The following is a 17,690-nucleotide window of genomic DNA, read 5'->3' as shown; positions in this document are numbered from 1 at the left end:
TCTATGTTCTGTGTTCTAAAGCATCAAATCTGAATCCGTTGTGAGTTTTGCAGTTCAGCCAAGCATTCATAATGAGACCATCTGGAAAATTAGATGTCTGGCCATTTGCTAAGCCTACTTTTGTTGATAACAGTTACATAGTGAGCAAGTGGATATGAAGGGGACATGGGGGGGGATTAAGGGTGAGGGGTAGAAGGCTAACAACGTAGAATTGGGTCAATGTCCCAGTAAGTGAAGGCAGGCCTTCTGACGTGCTGGTCCAATATCCACCGCCCACCTCCATTGTCACTTTGTACCTGCCTTAGGAGACTTCAACTTGCACCCAATTTGATTTGATTTGATTTATTATTGTCACACGTATTAGCATACAGTGAAAAGTATTGTTTCTTGGTGCTATACAGAGCATACCATTCACGGAGATGGAAACAAGAGGATGCAGAATGCAGTGTTACAGTCATAGCTAGGGTGTAGAGAAAGATCAACCTAATGCAAGATAGGTCCATTCAAAAGTCTGACGGCAGCAGGGAAAAAGCTGTTCTTGAGTCGGTTGGTATGTGACTTCAGACATTTGTACCTTTTTCCCAACAGAAGAAGATAGAAGAGAGAATGTCTGGGGCGTGTGGGGTGCTTAATTATGCTGGCTGCTTTGCAGAGGCAGCAGGAAGCGTAGACAGAGTTAATGGATGGGAATCTGGTTTGCGTGATGGATTGGATTACATTCACGACCTTTTGTAGTTCCTTGCAGTCCTGGCAGAGCAGGAGCCCATACCAAGCTGTGATACAACCAGAAAGAATGCTTTCAATGGCACATCTGTAAAAGTTGGTGAGAGTCGTAGCTGACATGCCAACTTTCCTTAGTCTTCTGAGAAAGTGGAGACGATGGTCCCAGAAACAAATATTTTATGGAATTGTGATGCCTTTTAGAAGTTGGGAATACAAAGATGCAAATTGCCCAATATGCAGTTTCCAAACTGAAGATAAAAATCTGGCCCTAATTATCATAGATTTAATTTATAAAATCATCTGCAGATCTTTTGGGCAGATCGAGGCAGTTTGTTACAACATTTTTCATGGGATGTAGCTAACTTTGCTTGAGAAGGTGGTGGTGAGAAGCTGCCTTCTTGAACTGCTGCAGTCCATCTGATCTAGGCACACACGGTGCTGTTAGGAAGGAAATCTCAGGATTTAATCCAGTTGCAATGAATGAATGGTGATGTCTGCTGCCCTTGTCCCCTTTAGGTGACGAATATTGCAGAAAACTATTTCCCCTTGATATTCATTGGTGTTACTATTGTAGAATCCTTTGCTATCAACTAGGTGGTAGAAGTCACAGGCTTGGAAGGTGCAGTTAAAGTAAGTTTGGTGAGTTGCTGCAATTCATTTTGTGGATGGTACGTACTGTGGCCACTGTTCATCAATGGTGCAGGGATTGAACATTTAGGGTGGTAGATGGGGTGCCAATCAAGCAGATCACTTTGTCCTGGATGGTGCCAAATCTCTTGAGTGTTGTTGGAGGCTGCATTCAGCTAGACAAGTGGAGAGTATTCCATCACCGTTATGAAGGGGAGGTTGATCTCTCTGGGAGCTAAACTGAGCTCGGACTTGATTCTATTCCTGTAGTGGTTTGGGACAACTGAGTGGCTTGCTAGTCCTTTTAACAGGGTCAGTAAGAGTCAACCACATTGATCTTGTCCACTACCTCCGATCTTGACGAAAGAAAACGTTTCCAAAACCAAAGATTGTCAAAGACAGCAAGACAGTCCAATAATCCACAATGCCATAGGCTCGAAGAATCAAGATGACAATGTGCTTATGTTGTACTACAAAGTGTTTCCATGGCAGCTGAACCACAAACAGAATTGAGGTCATTTTGTGGTAGGGTGTTTCTGCAGGCCAAAGAAAACAACCTGATAAAAATATTTTCAGACGGATTATTTGGCAACTGGTGTGGTCCTGGGCTGCAGTAAATAGGAAGGTGCCCGATTTTGTGCCAGCGTTCGATATGTTTCCACCCTGGACAGCAACTGAGATGTGAGTAGAAGTTACAGCACTGAAAGAGGCCATTCTACCCAACTCGTCTATGCTCGCGCTTTTGAATCAGGCTACCCGCCTCCTTCATCTAACCCTATCAGTTACAGCCGGCTGCAAGGAGGGATCCGCACCTCCCAACAGTGTAACACCAGTCCTGCACAGGAGCCAGGCTTGACAACTGTACTCAGGCCCTGGAGTTTGAACCTAGTGACTCAGATGCAAACATACGACCAGCTCAGTCCCAGCTGATACACAGCATGCAGTGCTTAAATATAGAAACTAACTCAGCAGTAGTACGCACTTTCTGTTTGACATTAGCAAGTCTCCCTGCTTATGAGCAATTTTCACTGTGACTATGTTTGGCAGATAAATCAGAATTGAATGTCAGAACTAATCTTATTAACTGTTTATGTTTAATTGAGGTTGTGATCTGTTAAAATTGCAAAATGCCACTGATGTGTTAAGTTCTTGTAATATTCCCACAATGTTTTGCAGTGTTCCAAGTTATGCCATGTATGAAATTCATGGCCCTTTGGACAGTGTGAGAGAGACAAAGAGAAGTAAATGAACAGATTTGAGTAGAACTTGACTCCAAGGTTTTATTTCAATGGTTTTGGGAGTAACGGAAACAAAGGTACCTTTCAAAAGGGAATTGAATAAAGGGGAGAGAATTGCAGGGCCTTGGGGAAAAGAGCAGGCCAGTGGGGTGAATTTGACTGTTCTTTCATAGTGCCAGCACAGGCGTGATGGGTTAAATGGCCTCCTTTTGTGCTGTAAGATTTAACAACTCACCTTGCTCCCTTTTGGGAGCACAGTATCGGAAACCAAAAGTTACAAGAAAGCAAGACATAGGGGCAGAAGTAGGCCATTCGGCCCATCGAATCTGCTCCACCGCTCAGTGAGATCATGAGAGGTCTCATTGGCTTTCAGAAAGTTCGGACCCAATTGAAGATCTCTTGGATATTACCAGGAAACGCTAAGGGAGTAGGTGACCTAAACTTACGCTGGCAACACCACTGTGACCATTTGCTGTTAAAATTAATTTCAGTCTTACTCAGGCAGAATTGCAGCAAGCAAAAATACAGGTTCTCCAGCCAAGTGCACAATGTTAGCTGTGACTGTAACACTACATTCTGCACTCTTTCCTTTCCTGCTCTATGAACGGTATGCTTTGTCTGTATAATGCGCAAGAAACAAAACTTTTCACGATTTGTTAATATATGTGATAATAAAAAACCAAATCAAATCAAAAGCAAGCACAAAGACAGCAGCTTTTTATTAACAATAATCCTCAACTCCACTTTGCCGTCTTATCCCCAGAACCTTTGATTCCCTTTAATGGGTTAATAATCTGTGTATCTTGACGTGGTAATTTAGTTGAGATCATCATACAGTCATATTGTTGGAAGGTTTCACTTTACAAATTAACATGACTTACCTAGTTTCGGATTCCTAATGAAAGGACCCTGTAAATGAGTATTGAAGTTCCAACAACTGTTATAACTTTCACCTTTAAAATCCCTAATCTTTCATGGATAAATAATTCTAGAATTGCAAAACTGAATTAAAGTGCAGTCTCAAGTGCCAGTGGCTTCGTTGTCAAAATTCTCAGGATTGGTACTCCCCTGGATTGCCCCGATAATAAATCTGCTTTTACAAATAAAGGAGCAGGAGGCCATTCAGCCCTTCGAGTCTCCCCCATCCTCCAATAAGATCATGGGTGATCTGATAGTAACCTCAAATCTGCACCCCTGATAACCCATCTCCCACTTGCTTACCAAGAATCTATCCACCTCTGCCTTTAAAAAAACTTGGATGCCCTGAAATTTTTAGTCAGGCTAATTATTTCACTGACACCACTGGGTCTTCAAAGATGGTAAGAAGTTGCACAACACCAGGTTAAAGTCCAACAGGTTTATTTGGTAGCAAAAGCCACTAGCTTTCGGGCCTCTGACCGGTGTGCTGAGACTTCTTACTGTGCTTAGCCCAGTCCAACGACGGCATCTCCACATCATGACCTTCAAAGATGAAGAGCCCATCTTTGAGAGCTGCCAACAATCCAGCAGCTCTTCATGTGCAGCACTGCCACTGGGACTGGTGGCCACTGCTAGTACTGCAGGAAGGGGTTGAAGCAGCAACTCTGGAGGAGGGTCCAAAAGAGCTTTGATTGATTCCTGGCAGCAACAAGACCCCTTTTCATTCTTGCCATGTTTTATTGGTGGGTGTGACCTGGTGGATTCCTGTCCGAGTTCTGCTTGATTCCATGCCTTGTGAACAGGTAAGTGTTCATTTTCTTTTGGAGAAACCCTGCCTTTTAGTCAACTATGCTCTATGCTCCCCTCCCCCGCCCCCCCCACCGCTCATCCTGGACAATAACCAAAGCCCTCACTCAATAATTGCATCACCTCCTCCCCAGCCACCTGCCCCCCACCTCCCCCCCCCAAACTATTCAACAGGAAATCTGCCAAGGACGGCACAGTGGTTAGTGCTGCTGTCCCCACAGCTCCAGGGAACCGGGTTCGATTCCCGGCTTGCGTCACTGTCTGTGTGAAGGCTGCACGTTCTCCCCGTGTCTGCGTGGGTTTCCTCCCGTTGCTCCGGTTTCCTCCCACTGTCAAAAAGATGTGATGGTTAGAAGCACTGGCCATGCTAAATTCTCCCTCAGTGTACCCGAACAGCATCAGAATGTGGCAACTAGGGGATTTTCACAGTAACTTTATTGCAGTGTTAACGTAAGCTTACTTGTGACACTAATAAATAAATAAACTTGTAAAATCTTTAAGCTCAACAATTCACCTACTCCCCCACATTTTGACTCTGGGGTCACATGAAGTCTGAGATATTAAAACAGGGTCTCACAGGGTAAAGGTTTGGAAGGCACTGATCTAAAACATTGTCAGAAAATTACTAGTATCTACAATTAAAAATATGGTGACTAATCACCTTGAGTATTTTCAGCTGATCAGAGAGAAGCATCATGAATTTTAAAAAGTCATGCCTGACTAATCTCATTGAATTTTCTTTGACAGATGACCAAAGCATCAGATGGGAGAATGTCTCAGCATGTTATTTATATGGACTTCCAAAGAAGTCCATATAATCATAAGTCATTTAACCACAAACACATCTCTTTTACAAGAGACACTTAGCTACAGTTGAAACTCATGAAATGGAGGGACTGTTTTCTTTATTCTTTCACAGGATTTTTTATTTATTCATTCATAAGACATGGTGCCACTGGCAGGCCAGCATTTACTGCCCATCCCTATTTACTCTTGGCTAGGTATTTCCAAGGGCAATTGAGAGTCAACCACATTGCTGTGGCTCTGAAGTCACATGTAGGCCAGACTGGGTAAGGATGGCAGATTTCTTTCCCTAAAGGACATTAGTGAACTAGATGGGTTTTTCTGCCAATAGTTTCATGGTCATCAGTAGATTCTTAATTCCAGATACTTTTTATTGAATTCAAATTCCATCATCTCCCATGGTGGGATTCAAAGCTGGGTCCCCGGAACATCAGCTGAGTTTCTGGATTAATAGTCTAGCGAAAATACTGCTAGGCCATCACCCCCCTTCCATGAGGGTGTGCATGTCCGTGGCAAGGCCAGCATTTGTTGCCCATCCCGAACTGTCCTGAAATAATTGGCTTGCTAGGCCATTTCAGAGGGCATTTCAGAGTCAACCACATTGCTGTGGCTCTGGAGTCACGTGTAGGCCAGACTGGGGTAAGGATGGCAGATTTCCTTCCCTTACTGAATCAGATGGGTTTTTACAACAATTGTTCATGATCACCATTACTGAGACTAGCTTTCAATTCCAGGTGGGATTTGAACCCATGTCCCCAGAGCATTAGCCTGGACTTCTGGATTACATAAGAACATAAGAAATAGGAGCAGGAGTAGGCCATCTAGCCCTTCGAGCCTGCCCCGCCATTCAATGAGATCATGGCTGATCTGTCGTGGCTCAGTTCCACATTCCCACCCTCTCCCCATAACCCTTAATCCCCTCTCTTATCAAAAACCCATCAACCCGCGTCTTAAAAATATTTAGCGAGGCAGCCTCCACCACTTCAACGGGCAGAGAATTCCAGAGATTCACCACCCTTTGAGTGAAGAAGTTCTTCCTCAACTCCGTTCTAAACCGCCCCCCCTTTATCTTGAGGCTATGCCCCCTAGTCCTACTGTCCTTTCTGAGCAGGAAGAGTCTCTCCACCTCTATCCTATCCATCCCATTCATCATCTTATATGTCTCAATGAGATCTCCCCTCATTCTTCTAAACTCTAACGAGTACAAGCCTAGTTTATTCAGCCTCTCCTCATAGCTCAACCCCCTCAACTCCGGCATCAGCCTAGTAAACCTCCTCTGCACTCCCTCCAAGGCCAAAATATCCTTGCGTAAGTACGGCGCCCAAAACTGCACACAGTACTCCAGCTGCGGCCTCACCAATGCCCTATACAGCCGCAGCAAGACCTCCCTACTTTTATATTCAATCCCCCTCGCTATGAAGGCCAGCATCCCATTCGCCTTCCTGACCACCTGCTGCACCTGCAGGCTGGGTTTTTGCGACTCATGCACAAGGACCCCGAGGTCCCTCTGCACCGTCGCCTGCTGCAGTTTTTCGCCACGTAAGTAATAGTCCTTCCTACCATTATTCCTACCAAAGTGGACCACCTCGCACGTGCCAACATTAAATTCCATTTGGCCAGCGAGTCCTGTGATATTACCACTGTGCCACCCGGTAAGGGAAGTGCCTGTGAGCGGCAGGAGACAAAATTGTGCCGGCACATTTTCGCAGGGGAGAAGCAGAGGCAACTGTAATAAGGCTGAGATGAGAATACATTTGTTTGTACAGTGACTTGTCCTGATCTGGACTGCATGACCTGAAAGCCTAATGGAAGCAGATTCAATTGTAGCTTTCAAAAGAGAATAGGGTATATAGGGGAGGCAGTAGTAATCCAGAGGCCCAGGGTAATGCTCTGGAGATGATTCAAATCCCACCACGGCAGATGGCGAAATTTGCATTCAATAACAATCTGGAATTGGAAGTCTAATGATGACCATGAAACTGTTGTCGATTGTTGTATAAACCCATCTGGTTCATTAATGTTCTTTAGGGAAGGAAATCTGCTTTCCTCACCTGGTCTGGAGTACATGTGACTCCAGACCCACAGCAATGTAGTTGACTCTTAACTGTCCTCTGAAAAAGCCTGGCAAACCATTCAGTTCAAAAGCAATTAGGGATGGCTAATTTGTCCTGCCAACAAAACCCACATCTCATGAATAAATAGGGGAAACAAATGCTTGAAGGAAGAATTTCAGGTCTTTGAATGGGCAGAAATGGTAGCACAGCGGTTAGCACCCTCCACCCCAGGTACCCGATATAATTGGGGGGGGGTGGGGGGAGACATCCCTCTGTAGAGGGACCCCCCACTGGGGCGCAGGACTGTGTGAGTTTCACAGTAACTTCATTTGCAGTGTTAATGTGAGCCAACTGAGATGAATGAACGAACTTAAAAAGCATCCAATTAAGTTTTACCAAAGGGGCTGAAAAGCCTCCTTTTTTTTAACTGCAGGTGCTGACTCTTGAGTGGGTGAAATTAGACTGGGCCCTGTAATTGGGCGCTGAGTCTGTGTTTCTCAGGTTTACACAGCGCTGCTGCAAGCATTGAAAACTCAGCGCTGACCGCGGGGTGGGAGGAACTTCCTCACTTGCTTCAGGAGGGCTCTGGAGAGGCTCGCAGCGATTTCACCCCTACAAATGCAACCTCTCCCTGTTAGGACAAGTTTCTCCGCACCGTGTTAGCCTGGACCGGGAGAGGACAAAAACTGGGAGAGAGAAGAGGGGAAAGAGAAGATTACTAATTGCTTTGATTAAAACCCGCAGCGCAGGCATGTTGAAGAGGCTGAGGAGAAGGACTGCGCCCGTGGCCAGGAGCTGCCAGCCCTCCACCGCTCCCCACCCGGAGCCCACACACAACATGTACTGCCGGCCGCACTTTCTGCACCAAAACCCCGCAGAACAGAGTCAGAACGGGGATCAGAGGGACAGACCGATCCTGCTTCCTCCCAGGAACAAGAAACTGCCTTGGAACACAGGCTACGCTGAGTGAGTTTCGACAGGAAATAACTTGTGTGCTCAAAAAATAATGAAACTTTGAGCCCTCTGTTTTGTTTTGTTTTGTTTTGGTTTGTTTTGTTTGTGTGTGATCGGGACAGTTGCTGGCCTCTATCAAACAAAACTGTTACTAAATAACCTGCCCTTGAGCTGAGATAAACAAATTTGCACACGGTTGCTTTTCAAAACAGAAAAAAAAAGAACACGCTTTGCGGTCTTTGCCTTCTTCGAAACGATGTTTTTGAGAATCGTACAACAAAAGAGAAGGCCATTCGGCTGGCAGAGCCAACATTTGTTCCCTTGAACTGAGTCAGCCACATTGCTGAGGTTCTGGAATCTCCTGTAGGCCAGGCCAGATTTCCCTTCCCTAAAAGAAGGAATAGTTTGGCCATTAGTGCCAAACTTATGGTACTAAAGGCCATTAGTGAACTAGATGGGTTTTTTACAACAATGGTTTTGAGGTCATCATTAGACTTTTAGCCCCAGGTTTTTATTTTTGTATTTGTATTGAATTTTTTGCCATCTGCCATAGTGGGATTCAAATTTGAGACCCAAGTCTGTCACCCTCTGGATTACTAGTCTAGTGACAATACCACTATGCTGTCAGCTCCCTCTTGATATGAGTCCCTCTCCCCAGCTCTTTCATAAGAGATTGGAGTAGACTATTTGCCCTTGAGCCTGCTCCACCATGCAGTAGGGTCAGAACTGATCTGACGCCACTTTCCCTTCAATCCTTGATAGTTTAAGAATGTCTATTTCCGTCGGGAATATATTCAATAACCCGGATTTCTGCAGCAGAAAATCTGAGATTCACAATTCTTTGAGATAAGTTTATTAGTGTCACCGTAACACTGCAATTAAATTACTGCCATACGAGGAACGGTTGAGGATTCTGGGTCTGTTCTCGGAGTTTAGAAGGGATCTTATTGAAACTTGCAGGATTCTGCGAGGCCTGTATAGAGTGGACATGGAGAGGATGTTTTCACAAGTAGGAAAAACTAGAACCAGAGGGCACAACTTCAGACTAGAGCAATGATATATTAAAACAGATGAGGAGGAATTTCTTCAGCCAGAGAGTGGTGAATCTGTGGAAGTCTTTGCCACAGAAGGCCGTGGAGGCCAGGTCATTGAGTGTCTTCAAGACGGAGATAGATAAGTTCTTGATAAATAAGGGGATCAGAGGTTATGGGGAAAAGGCAAGAGCAGACTCGATGGGCCGAGTGGCCTAATTTTGTTCCTACGTCTTATGGTCTTATGAAAATCTCCTAGTCACCACACTCTGGTCCCTGTTTGGATACACTGAGGGAGAATTTAGTATGGCCAATGCACCTAGCCAGCACATCTTTTGGACTGTGGGAGGAAACCAGAGCATGTGGAGGAAACCCATTCAGACATGGGGAGAATGTGCAGAATCTGCACAGAAAGTGACCCAAGCCAGGAATTGAACCCAGATCCCTGGCATATGAGGCAGCAATGCTAATCACTGTGCCACCGTGCTGCCCACATCCTCCACATCTCCGTCTTAAACGGACAACACTTTCTTCTGAAACTATGTCCTCTAGTTTATATTCTTCCCCAAGGGGAAACATCATGTCAGCATCTACCCTATGCAACCCACTCAGAATCTTTTTTTTAATAAGATCACTAGCCATTTTTCTAAACTCTGATCAGACAGACCCAAGCTGCTCGACGTTTCCTCATAGATGCCCCTTCATCCCAGGAATCAGCCTAATGAACTTCTCTAAACTGCCTCCAATTCAAGTATATCCACCTTTTAACTAATGGGATCAAAACACCACACAATACTCTAGGTATGGTTTCACCAAGGCCCTGTAATGTTTTGACAAGACTTTCCTACTTTAATGTTCCAACGTCCTTGCAACAGAGGTCAACATTCCATTTGTATTGCTAATTGCTTGCTGTACCTGCATTTTGTGATTCACGGCTGAGAATATACAGATCCCTGATGTATTGCAGCATTCTGTAGCCTCCTCCTATTTAATTAATATTTTGTTTTTCTATTCTTATTACCAGTGGATAACCTCAAGCTTCCGATTGTCTGCCCAACAACTAACCTATTTTTATCCCTGATGGGCTCTTGTACCCCGCTTACAGCCTACTGTCCCATCTAGCTTTGTATTGTCAATAAATTTGGATGGATTGCATTAAAATAAATCAGAAGTAGTTGAGACCCCAGCATTGATCTCTATTCCTTGTTCCCTTTTGCTTCGAGTTTTATTGGGGTGATTTTTAGCATCTTCTGCCGTGAAGACTGATGTAAAATATCTGCTCGAAGTTTTATTTCCTTGTTTCCCATTATTAACTCACATTTGTTTCCTTTTTGAGTGTATCCAGCTTCCTTTAGAAAGTAACTATTGAATCTGCTTCTCCAGGAAGTGCCTTCCAGATCCTAACCTCAGGTTCCAAGGAACTGTCATATTTGACTCAAAAGATTAACTCTTTTTTTGTCCCCTCTCTACAAATGCAGCCAGACCTGCTGAGTATTTCCAGCACTTGTTGGTTATGTTGCATAACTTGTTGATTGAAACAGCTTTTCCTCGTGCTCACTCCCCTCTTACATTCTGTTGTGCAATCCTAGTAGCCAGCAAGATTTAAAGGTGCATTTGGGAGCTTTGAGTTTGATTCTTGTTTTAAATTGATTTATTGTCACATGTACCAAGATACAGAGAGAAGTATTGTTTTGCATGTTATCATAGAATCCTACAGTGCAGAAGGAGGTCATTTGGCCCATCGAGTCTGCACTGATCACAGTCCCACCCAGGCCCTATCCCCATAGCCCCATGCATCTACCCTAGCTAGTCCCCCTAACACTGAGGAGCAATTTATCATGGCCAATTTACCCGCAAATCTCGAGTGGCATGGTGGTTAGAACATAAGAACATAAGAAATAGGAGCAGGAGTAGGCCATCCAGCCCTTCGAGCCTGCCCCGCCACTCAACAAGATCACGGCTGATCTGAAGTGGATCAGTTCCACTTTCCCGCTTTCTCCCCATAACCCTTAATCCCCTTGCCTACCAAAAACCTATCTACCCGTGTCTTAAATATATTTAGCGAGGTAGCCTCCACCACATCAACGGGCAGAGAATTCCAGAGATTCACCACCCTTTGAAGAAGTTCCTCCTCAACTCCATTCTAAACTGCCCCCCGCCCCCCTTATCTTGAGGCTGTGCCCTCTAGTCCTGCTGTCCTTTGAGCGGGAAGAATCTCTCTACGTCTACCCTATCCATCCCCTTCATTAACTTGTACATCTCTGTAAGATCCCCCCTCATCCTTCTAAACTCCCAATGAGTACAGACCCAGTCTATTCAGCCTCTCTTCATAGTCCAACCTCCTCATCTCCGGTATCAGCCTAGTGAACCTCCTCTGCACTCCCTCCAAGGCCAAAATATCCTTGCGCAAGTGCGGCAACCAAAACTACACACTGTACTCCAGCTGCGGCCTCACCAGTGCCCTATACAGCTGCAGCAAGACCTCCCTGCTTTTGTATTCTATCCCCCTCGCTATGAAGGCCAGCATCCCATTTGCCTTCCTGATCACCTGCTGCACCTGCAGACTGGGTTTTTGCGACTCATGCACAAGGACCCCGAGGTCCCTCTGCACCGTAGCATGCTGCAGCTTTTTGCCCTTTAAATAGTAATCCCTCCTACTATTTTTCCTGCCAAAGTGGATAACCTCACACTTGCTAACATTGTACTCCATCTGCCAGGTCCTCGCCCACTCGCTCAGCCTATCTAGATCTCTCTGCAGACTTTCCACACCCTCTGCACAATTTGCTTTTCCACTTCGTGTCATCAGCAAATTTCGACACCCTACAGTCAGCCCCCTCCTCCAGATCATCTATATAAATGGTAAATAGCTGAGGCCCCAGCACCGATCCCTGGGGCACTCCACTAGTCACCAACTGCCAATCAGAATAGCACTCATTGATACCAACTCTCTGCGTCCTATTAGACAACCAATCCTCTATCCACGCTAACACCTTACCCCCAACTCCATGCCTCCTAACCTTCTGAAGCAACCTCTTGTGCGGCACCTTATCTAACGCCTTCTGAAAATCGAGAAACACTACATCCCCTCTGTCTACAGCACTAGTCACATCCTCAGAATTCCAATAAATTTGTCAGACACGACTTCCTCTTAATGAATCCGTGCTGTGCCTGCTCTATCAAACAATTCTTCTCAAGGTGCCTCGCTATTTCTTATTTGATGACGGATTCAAGCATTTTTCCTACAACAGACGTTAAACTAACCGGCCTATAATTCCCTGCCTTTTGCCTGCTACCCTTTTTAAGTGGCATAACGTTAGCAGTTTTCCAATCTTCCGGCACTTCCCCGGAATCCAGCGAGGTTTGGTAAATAATCACTAAGGCATCCACTATCACCTCTGCCATTTCCTTCAACCCTGGGATGCATTCCATCCGGTCCTGGGGACTTGTCCACCATCAGTCCCGCTAGTCTGTCGAGCACCACCTCTCTAGTGACAGTGATCGCATTCAGGCCCTCAACTCCTACCATCCTTCTATCTTTAATACCCAGCAAACTATTCGCGTCCTCCTCCGTGAAGACCGAGGCAAAAAACTTATTTAAGGCCTCAGCCATTTCCTCATCCCCCACCACTAAATCCCCCCTCTCATCCTCTAAGGGTCCAACATTCACTCTAGCCAGCCTCCTCCTCTTTATATACTTACAAAAACTCTTACTATCCTTTCTTATATTTAGTGCTAGTTTAGCTTCATAGTCTATCCTTCCTTTCTTTATCATCTTCTTCATCAATCTTTGTTGATTTTTAAACCTCTCCCAATCTTCTACTCGCCCGCTCACTTTTAGCCACTCTAAACGCATCAGCTTTTAATTTAATACTTTCCTTTAATTCCTTCGATAACCACGGCTGATTATCCCTTCTCCTACGATCCTTCTTTACCATCGGAATAAATTTCTGCTGAGCACCGAAGAAGATCTCCTTAAAGATCCTCCACTGTTCCTCAGCAGTCCTACCAACCAATCTGTGCCCCCAATCTATACATTTGCCAATTCCTCTCTCATCCTATCGTACTCCCCTCTGTTCAAACAGAGGACACAGGTCTGGGACCCTACTTTCTCATCCTCCATCTGTACCAAAAACTGAACCATACAATGATCGCTCATCCCAAGAGGATCCCTCACAACAAGGTCCCTAATTCTACCTGCCTCGTTACATAACATCAGATCTAAGATAGCTCGCTCCCTTGTTGGTTCCGTCACACACTGTTCAAGGAAATTATCCCAGCAGCATTCCAAGAACTCTTCCTCAAGCCCACCGCGTCCGACATGGGTCAACCAATCAATATGTAGATTGAAATCCCCCATAATTATCGCCGTTCCATTTCTGCACACATCATTTATTTGCGTGTTTATAGCCCGCCCCACCTCCAAGTTATTATTTGGGGGCCTATAGACCACACCCACCAGAGTCTTCCTCCCCTTACTGTTCCTTATCTCCACGCATAACGATTCCACGTTCTGCTCTTTGGAGCCTATATCTTCCCTTACTACCGCCCTGATATTACCCTTAATCAGCAGAGCTATCCCTCCCCCTTTTTCCTCCTGTCTATCCTTCCTAAACACTTGATACCCCTGGACATTCAGCTCCCAGTCCCTGTCACCCTGCAACCACGTTTCCGTAATGGCCACCAGATCATATCCATTTGTGCTGATCTGCGCCACCAGCTCATTCACTTTGTTCCGAATGCTTCATGCTTTCAGATAAAGTGTCTTTACCCCAGCCTTTATCTGGACCCTATTTGAAGGAACGCTACCAACCTTTCTCGTGCCCCCAACTCCTTTAATTATTGGGACATCCTTGACCTTTTCCCGTACCTTTTCCCGCAGTTAGCACTGCTGTCTCTCAGCACCAGGGACCCAGGTTCTATTCCCGGCTTGGACTGCTGTCTGTGTGGAGTTTGCACGTTCTCCCTGTGTCTGCATGGGTTTCCTCCGGGTGCTCTGGTTTCCTCCCACAGTCCGAAAGATGTGCTGGTTAGGTGCATTGATCCGAGCAGGTGCCAGATTGTGGCAACTAGGGGAATTTCACAGTAACTTCATTGCAGTGTTAATGTAAGCCTTACCTGTGACTGATAAATAAGCTTTAAAAAAATCTTTGCTTTAAAATCTGTGGAGTGTGGAAGGAAACTGGCGCACCTGGAGAAAATGTGGAGATGCCAGCATTGGACTGGGGTAAACACAGTAAGAAGTCTGACAACACCAGGTTTAAGTCCAACTGATAGGCAAATAAATCGGTTGGACTTAAACCTGGTGTTTTCAGACTTCTTACTGTGTACACTTGGACAAAACCCACGTAGACACGGGGAGAATGTGCAAACTCCACACAGATAGTGACCCAAGCCAGGATTTGAACCTAGATCCCTGGCACTGTGAGGCAGCAGTGCTAACCACTGCGCTACCTTGCTATCTGTAATCATATCATCCTTTGTTCCTTTTCAATACTTGACCTTTAATTTCAGTCTCGTTGGAAATTTATGACAAATTAATTTCATAGAACATTACAGCACAGTACAGGCCCTTCGGCCCTCGATGTTGCGCCGACCAGTGGAACCAGTCTAATGACCCTCTAACCTAAACTATTCCAATGTTATCCATATGCCTATCCACTGACCATTTGAACGCCCTTAAAGTTGGTGAGTCCACAACTGCTGCAGGCAGGGCATTCCACACCCTTACTACCCTCTGAGTAAAGAACTTGCCTCTGACATCCGTCCTAAAACTACCACCCCTTAATTTAAAGCTATGTCCCCTCGTGTTAGCCATCACCATCCGAGGAAAAAGGCTCTCACTGTCCGCCCTATCTAACCCTCTGATCTTTCAGTTGTGTTAATGTTTGTGGATCCATAGTCGAAGGAACAAAATTGTTTATTGTTAAATGAAGGAGCTCGATTTATAAGTGTCTGACACCTAAAGTTTAAAAAAAGGGAAGGGGAAGTTAAATCCAGCAGTAACCATTAAGTAATAGCAAGCTTGGAGTTTAACCATCAGTTCCCTTATTTCCATTGTCAGTTTTCTCCGGCCTTCACATTCTGTTCAGGCACTTTTCTTAATGTTAAAATTGAGGTATAAATGCAAATTATGGTTGCTAAAATTAGAAAACTGAATAAATTACAGGTTATTGGGTAAAAAGCTACATAAATTTCAAATCTGGAGTTTGAGTTAAGGGCAGTGTTCCCCAGGCCTGCAGCAATTAGCAACTCGAGAAGTAAACAAATGAGTTAGCGGAACTCACTTGTACAGAAAGCATACCATTCACAGGCTGTTATTGATTCACATTGAATTTCTTCTTTGATTTTTCTCTCCTACCCCCTTCACTCATTGTAGGCACAGTTCCTGTCCTTTTGTTCCAATATCTTTTACGCATGAAAACACTTGCTGTGTGGAGATTGATAAACATGAGACTTTGTACCAAAATCAGGGTCGGATGTTTACGAAGGCTACTGATATTGGCGTGAAGCACGTTTACCTGATGCTGCTTTGCTTTATGAAGAGTGTTGATTTTTAACATCTTAGCACACCTCAGCTTGCCAAGAAGAGGGTCCAGGGTTAGTAGAGGACCAGTGAATTGTGCACCTTCTTAGCCGAGTTTTCAAGAGTAGGGAAGTAATCTCAGCTCTTGGCCAAGATTTAAGTGTAGTATCGACACACTGTACTTGGTTATTAAGTCATTAAATTACATTTTAGCTTAATTTGAAGCAATTTTTAAAAGTGGCATCTCGGCCTTTTGGCTAAGATGCAAATGAGTTCAAGCCTTGGAGGAGGATCAGCTCATGTAGATCCAATCAGCTCATGTAGATCAAGCCCAAGACAGGAGGTGAGAGTCCTGTCTTGTCAGCTTGGATCAGGAATGTCTCAACTTGTTGGGACTCTGAATTGGACTTGATTGGATTGAATTGGAATAAAAATTTTTAAAAAACTGTACAAGGTACCAGCAAGACCACATCTGGAGCATTGTGAGCAGGTTTGGTCCCCTTAGAATCATAGAACAGTACAGGCCCTTCAGCCCTCGATGTTGCGCCGACCAGTGGAACCAATCTAATGACCCTCTAACCTAAACTATTCCAGTGTTATCCATATGCCTATCCACTGACCATTTGAATGCCCTTAAAGTTGGCAAGTCCACAACTGCTGCAGGCAGGACATTCCACACCCTTACTACCCTCTGAGTGAAGAACCTACCTCTGACATCCGTCCTATAATTACCACCCCTTAATTTAAAGCTATGTCCCCTTGTGTTAGCCATCACCATCCAAGGAAAAAGGCTCTCACTATCCACCCTATCTAACCCTCTGATCATGTTGTATGCCTCAATCAGGTCACCTCTCAACCTTCTCTCTAACGAAAACAACCTCAAGTCCCTCAGCCTTTCCTCATAAGACCTTCCCACCATACCAGGCAACATCCTGGTGAACCTCCTCTGCACCCTTTCCAATGCCTCCACATCCTCCTTATAACGCAGCGACCAGAACTGTACACAATACTCCGAAATCACAGAATTCCTGCAGTGCAGAAGGAGGCCATTTAGCTCATCGAGCCTGCACTGGCAACAATCCCATCCAGGCCCTATCCCCATAACCCCACATGTTTACCCTGCTCAATCCCCCTGATGCTGATGGACAATTTATCATGGCTAATCCACCTAACTCGCATGTTTGAGGAAAGATATTATCTCACGGAGGCAGTTCAGGGTCACCAGGATGATCCCCGGTGTGGAGGGATTGCCTTCTGAAGAAAGGTTGAACAAGTTGGGGCACTACTCATTGGAATTTAGCAAGAATGAGAGGTGATCTAATTGAAACGTTCAGGATTCTTAAAGAGCTTGACAAGATAAGTGCTAAGAGGATGTTTCCCTTCATGGGTAAGTCTAGGAACAGAGGGCATAGTCTCAGATTAAAGGTGAGCCAATTTAAGATTCCATAGCCTGGGGCATGGCTCCTCCCTTTGTGACTGGATCCTAGACTTCTTAACCCACAGACTGCAATCAGTAAGGAGAGACAACAACACCACCTCCATAATCATCCTTAACATCAGTACCTTACAAGGCTGCGTCCTCAGCCTTTTACTATACTCCTTATACATCTGTGGGTGTATGACCAAATTCCCCTCCAACCCGATTTTCAAGTTTGCTGACAATATCGCCATAGTGGGTCAGATCTCAAACAATGACAGAGTACAGGAATGAGAGAGAGAATCTGGTGACCTAGAGCGGCGACAATAATCTCTTCCTCAAATGTCATCAAAACAAAGAAGATGGTCATTGACTTCAGGAAGCACAGTGGAGGACTTGCCTCCGTCTACATCATCAGTGATGAAGGGGAAATTGTCGAGTGCTTCAATTTTCTAGATGTCCAAATCACCAACAACCTGACTTGCACCCTCCACACTGAAGCTACAGTTAGGAAAGCCCACCAACTCCTCTACTTTCTCAGGAGTCTAAGGAAATTTGGCATGTCTGCTACAACTCTCTAACTTTTACAGATGT

At 45.0% G+C, this 17,690-nt stretch overlaps 1 protein-coding gene across 3 annotated transcripts in view; it reads left to right on the top strand.

The window, feature by feature from the left end:
- Nucleotides 1–17,690, top strand: part of LOC145335535 (protein phosphatase 1M-like) — a 54,116-nt gene that overhangs the window by 1,737 nt on the left and 34,689 nt on the right. The window contains exon 1 of one of the 3 annotated variants that reach the window (XM_080181338.1): nt 2,517–2,665. The exons of 1 other annotated variant lie outside the window; for it this stretch is intronic. Coding sequence is in view for 1 of the 2 variants with exons in the window: in XM_080181330.1 (XP_080037456.1) it covers nt 7,923–8,137 (215 nt within the window). In the remaining variant the exon portion in view is untranslated. Of the gene's footprint in view, nt 1–2,516; nt 2,666–7,624; nt 8,138–17,690 lie in introns of those variants that run through there. One more of the 3 variants, XM_080181330.1, reaches the window with a different exon arrangement.

The sequence above is a fragment of the Carcharhinus amblyrhynchos genome, chromosome 3 (genome assembly GCF_965287045.1).
Source record: "Carcharhinus amblyrhynchos chromosome 3, sCarAmb.v2.hapA, whole genome shotgun sequence".
In the NCBI taxonomy this organism is placed as follows: domain Eukaryota; kingdom Metazoa; phylum Chordata; class Chondrichthyes; order Carcharhiniformes; family Carcharhinidae; genus Carcharhinus; species Carcharhinus amblyrhynchos.
Note: the sequence above shows the minus strand (reverse complement) of the source record. Positions and strands in the feature narration are given on the sequence as shown.